The 6,000-nt window shown below is 35.3% G+C and overlaps 1 protein-coding gene across 1 annotated transcript in view; it reads left to right on the forward strand.

Annotated features, from left to right (window-relative positions):
* LOC134742544 (polypeptide N-acetylgalactosaminyltransferase 2-like) overlaps nucleotides 1–5,240 on the forward strand; it is an 88,455-nt gene extending 83,215 nt beyond the window's left edge. The window contains exons 9-10 of the mRNA XM_063675764.1: nucleotides 112–284; nucleotides 445–5,240. Coding sequence (XP_063531834.1) covers nucleotides 112–284; nucleotides 445–719 — 448 coding nt within the window. The 3' untranslated portion in view covers nucleotides 720–5,240. The remainder of the gene's footprint in view (nucleotides 1–111; nucleotides 285–444) is intronic.
* Nucleotides 5,241–6,000: the final 760 nt, after the last annotated feature.

Here is a 6,000-nt window from a genome sequence, read left to right on the forward strand (position 1 = left end):
ACACAGATATACAGGTTTTTTTTTACAATTTTCGTATTTTAATGAATACATTATGTCATTAATCTACTTTTCAACCCTCGGTGCATATCACTAATCACCATCTGACCGCAGCATCTCGGAGCGCGTGGCGCTGCGCACGCGGCTGCACTGCAAGCCGTTCCGCTGGTACCTGGAGCACGTGTACCCCGAGCTGCAGGTGCCCGCGCTCGCCGACGCGCCGCGCGCCGTGCGCCAGGGCGCGCGCTGCCTCGACACCATGGGCCATCTCATCGACGGCACTTTAGGTACTGTACCTTGAGCGCTACAGTGACGTAGCACTGCAAGCATTAGTAAATTTGCCACAACCGACACCGGATTCCTGACAAGGACGTCACGTTAAGACACCACTAATCAGTATCAGTATCAGGATTAGTACTGTGAATACAGAATTTCAATAATTTCCAGGAATGTATCCTTGTCACAATACGGGCGGCAACCAGGAGTGGCGCTTCGAGAACGGCCTCCTGCGGCACCACAGCCTGTGCGTGTCGCTGTCCCGCGCCGACCGCGTCACGGCCGTGCTGGCCGCCTGCGACCCCTCCGACTTCGCGCAGCTGTGGAGGAGGAAGGGCGCGCTCATCACGCACGCCAAGCTCGACGCCTGCTTGGACACTGACCGACCGGCACTTTATTTAGAAAAGTGCAACGAGGACAAACCCAGTCAACTGTTTACGTTTTAAATGAAAGACTAGTTCGATATCACTGTTAGACCGAAGCGAAATATGTTTAATACTTAATTAATATTTTTTAGTCAAACCTAATGCTTCAAAATAAAAAAGATCAAATATCAGTGTTCCATAGCGTAGTACGGCGTTTTTGAGAAAAAATATTAAAAACCTGATTCTCACAAATCCTGGTGTTTTTGGGCTCATTCTACTCAGTCAACAGCAGTGCTCCATCCCACCATTAGAAAAACATGCCCCAAAATGTCAGTTCAGTGTCTACGTCACGTTTTTAGTACGAAGATTTTTTTCACTTGTATGCGCGTGACGTCGTGGAAACTACAATATCCATACAAATTTTTGGGACATGGTTTTTTATAATCAATATTGAATCTGCTAGTGATTCTAAGCTCAGCGAACCCAAAAACATCAGGATCTGTGAGAATCAAGTTTTCAATATTTTTTCCCAAAAACGCCCAGTAAAGAGAACTGGGCAAAAATAACTTCTTCGACTTAATTTCTGTACCTACTTGGTGGATTGTCAGATCCACCGGTATACCTCGTTCAAAAATACTTGATAATCATACTTAAAATCTGAAGGTGGAGGAAATTGTTATCTCATGGTGAATCCTCATTATTTTACATTACACCTACCAGGCTGTTAACAGTGCTAAATCCGCGATCCAATATCTTATGTAGGCTTTACATGGCTAATTATTGTTAAGTAGGTAAATAAGAAGCTTGATATAACTAAAAGACAGTTTTGCTTTAAAGCCTTTATTATTAGTTATTCCTTCAAGATATGGATGCCCCTTTTTGGCGTTTAGTTTTAAGAAAGTTGCTGTGATTAATTAAGAATCTACATGTAAAAAGACTATGAATCTTCTTATAAGAAGCCCTATACTGTACGATGTCATCAAATTGATAATCATATTAATCATCACATACCTATAACTATATTATCACATCACGGCAACTTATACAAAGTATTTAAATAGATTAATGTAAGATACCTGATTTGAATTTTTGAAATTCTCAATTCGAAATGAAGGGAAGGGATTATACACATTTAATTTATCACAATTTCGAGAAACATGGCGGTTTACTTTTACATTTCCAGAACACTTACTTTAATTTATACTTACTTGGCTGTCATTTTGACATGAGTCTTGTTAAATTTAAACAAGAAAACATTAACAGTCAATAATGAAAGTGAAACTGAATATGATTTTAGAACAATTTGTTTTTAATGTTATAGTAAATTACCTACGTACGACTCTACAACGTGTAACAGTTAAGACTCACTTAATAATCTTATGAAGTGATTGAATGAATGATTTGCGACTAAGTAAGTACATTAATAATAGTAGTTACCATAAATTTGTAAATATGTGATTATTATAAGTGCCGGGAAAGTGGAATGTGGATATTATGTAATGAAGGATTTTGTAAACAGTTGCATTATATTAGATGTAAAACTGTAACTCCTAGGATATTTTAGTTGAAGCAATACAGTTAGGTTTATTATTATTTGAGAAAATGATTAAAGTATGGCCTACATTTATTTAGACTTAACAAGAGCAAACTAGTAATTGTTACGTATTTCAATTCTATTTCAATACTCGTTCGTTTTAAGACAAAAATGTGTAGGTATGTATATTTATGATAGAAGAAATAATTTATTGTTTTTTTTATTGCTTTTAAGTATTTAAGCATTGTAATTGTATTTGTTTAGGAAATTATGACTCTTTCTTCCCTTGCATGTTTATTAGTATATGTACACCTTTTCAAATATATATTACTTTAATCGTTTATTTTTTGCGATTACTTCTTATACATATTTATGTATGTATAGTACCTAAACATTATTGATCATATTTATAGTGTGTCAAGATTCAGAAGACTTTTATGGCAAATCCAGCTTGGAATTTAGGTACTTTCATAGCCAGAACAATTTACTTAATATGTATTTGTGTCGTGTTCAAGTGTACTACATTGTCGCTTGCCATAAAGACGCTCTGACAGGTTTTTCGTATAAAGATACAAGCAATTTTCGTCCTTATGGTAAGCGACAATGTGGTACCTTTTGATTGAAAACGTCACATTTATTTCCTTAATATTTGGAGCAAATCTTGTTTAATGGGTACCGTCAGGTCCTGAAGCGAACAAAAGATTATTGTCAAGGTAAAAAAGCGAACAGATAACGTGGAACATGTTTGTTATGATTCGTAGTTGCTTTTACTGCTGACATTCAGTCACAAAAATCGGTTTTCTAATAAATGGCGTACCATTGAAACGAATATGAATAATTTTATCACACTTTCACTGCCAGTAAGTAGAATCTTTAGTAATACACTAACTGTAGGCATTTTGCCTCTTATATGTGCCTAGAAGATTATATGTATGTCACAAAATATAATATTTCGTACTGTAAATTGATTAAAGACTCCGTCTAAGCTAACTCTACACTGACTGACAGAACAGTGTGTGTGAAGTGCAAAGAGTATAGTAAGTGTATGTGGTGTTAGTGTCATTCTAAACGTAATTTTTCATAAAAAATTGACATTTATGATAACATTTTCACACTAAGTTACTGTAAATGCCATGCGGAGTTAGATTAGACTGTAATAGTTTAAAATGTAAGATATTGTGATATAGGATGAAGATAACATTAATGACGGAGCGAAATGGCGTCATCAGTAAAACCCTGCTGTTTAGAACCCTACCAGGACACGGTCATCTTGATAACAACTACACGTAATATTCCCGCTTGTCATTACATTTGAAGGTTTTAAAATAATCTTTTGTGTTGTTCTCATTAGCGATATTAGTTAGGGCGGGCTAAGTGGTCATTATCGGCAACCGCTATCTAAGTCACCTCAGATTCGCAGATGACATAGTCCTCTTCGCAGAAAGCAGCAAAAATCTGGAAAAAATGATAAATCAACTAAGTGACCAAATCAAAAAAGTAGGTCTTTCGATGAACAAAGACAAAACAAAGCTAATGACCAACAGCTCCGCATATATAACAAAACTCGAAGGAGAGACACTAGAATACGTAAATAAATACATATATTTAGGAAAAGAAATATCCTTCGATAAAGATAACGAAAAACAAGAGGTAGACTGCCGAATAAATACTGGTCCCTGAAAGAAATAACAAAAGGTGACTATCCGCTCCACCTAAAAAAAACAGTAATGGATACATGTATTCTACCGACCCGGTCAAACGTTGACCTACAACAACAGAATAAAAACAAAACTAGTGAACTGCCAGAAAGCGATGGAGAGAAGCCTTTTAAAAATAAGGAAAATTCACAAAATAAGAAGCGAATCCATACGGAAGAAGACAAAATTAATTGACGCCCTACACTACTGTCTACGTTTAAAATGGCGATGGGCTGGCCATGTAGCACGCTACAACGATAAGCGATGGACAGCAGAAATAACTAGATGGAAAGGTCCCAGTGGAAAAAGACGACAAGCACGACTAAGCGATGGAGCGATGACATCATAGCTACAGCTGGAAAAGAGTGGATAAACCAAGCAAAAGACAGAGAAAACTGGATAAAACTGGAGGAGGCCTATACCCAGACAGGGGTTCCTATCCAAGAAAATGATGATGAAACAAATAAATATTAAAGCAAATAACCTGAGATGGGAAATGAAACTGCTTAATAATAATAATAATAAGTGGCCCTTGCGGTAGGGACATCTCGGACGTCTATGTAACAAAAAGCGATCACTTTCACGCAAGTTATTTCCAATATTCTTAGTAAGCCGTTGGTAACCGATTTAACTTATTACTTGTTGATTATCGTTTTATTAACAAACATCTTGCGAGACAGGATTTTTTCATTTTATTTTGTTTAAGTATCTTTCTTCGTTGTTATTTACAAACATTCCATTATTCTTTCCGTCCTAAGTCCTTATTATTTCAATGAGTAAATTGACTACGACGCCTAAGCTAGCTACTTTAAATGGCTATATTTTGTTGGAAATAGCCCTAATGTAGGCATTTTTAATATTATAGTTTTAGTGACACGAATGTTTATAAATGCTTATTTAGGTATCGTTTTAGATAAAAATATAATTATGATTAAACAGTACTGAACCAGTGCTGGTATCTCTTCCAAAATGATTTACTTGTTATACTCATCCTACTCGTAAAAATCATGACTTTGGTAAACAGTTGTTTGTATTTTATCATGAGGGGTTTTGTGAATCTTTAAATAAAATGTATGTATGATAACTACATACTCTACCTACTAAGTAAGTAGTGATAGTTGCGTAAGAAAATTCACGATGTTCACTATAAAGGCACCTAGAGCACAAAGTAGAGATTATCGAAACAAAGTTAGAAAAATCTTTTATACATGCGATTGTTTTTTTTTTACGAATTGTTAAATAGCGGCAATAATGCCCTAGTCAAACATTGTTAAAATTATTTTAATTATTTGCGAGATTTATGTTCAAGAAATGTGTGATTTTATTTTTAGTGAGAGATTATTGCATATATAAATTAAAAAAACGTATGATATAGTAATTGGTTTTATTTCCTTTCAATATAAAGTATCCAAACGAAAACCATACAAATAAGAAACAATCTTTTAACATTTTCGTTCACAACTGGGTACAATTTACACACACACACACACACACACAAAATACGAAGCATCATAAAATGTATACTCTATTAGGTTAACTATAATAAACACTTTTCTGAAAACCGCATCAAAATCGATTCAGCCAAACGCGAAATAATCGCAGACAAACATACATACATATGAATCAAACAGAGAACCTCCTTTTTTTAAGGCAGTTAAAAATGTGTCTATTGTATGAGATTTAAGATTTAGATTGTTAATTTTGGTTATTCAATCAGTATCATATCGGAAACAGATCAAAAAAAATCTTTGTTTTACTTTTTCCTCCACAGAACACCATAACGAATATGCCCTTAAAGGGATCCCCACTATTTTAGTTACAACCTGTATACATATACAAAAATACGTGGTGAAACTGGTAAAGCTATAATAACTTTTTGGCAAAAATGACATTTTTGGTACAAGCTCTTATCGCTGATTGTATTTTTCTTTCCACAGGCAACTAATACTCATCGAAACAATTCGAACTACCCCAAACACAATTAGTTCACGTTGTTCAATCACAGAGTTCCTTGGCAACCTCCTGTCTTCATCATCAGATCAGCTCCATGTCATCATAGTATTGCATTGTCATCGGATTTACATATATGTACGCAAAATTTTAGCTCAATCGGAAATCGGGAAGTGGGACT

The sequence above is a fragment of the Cydia strobilella genome, chromosome 1, assembly GCF_947568885.1.
Source record: "Cydia strobilella chromosome 1, ilCydStro3.1, whole genome shotgun sequence".
Lineage (NCBI taxonomy): Eukaryota > Metazoa > Arthropoda > Insecta > Lepidoptera > Tortricidae > Cydia > Cydia strobilella.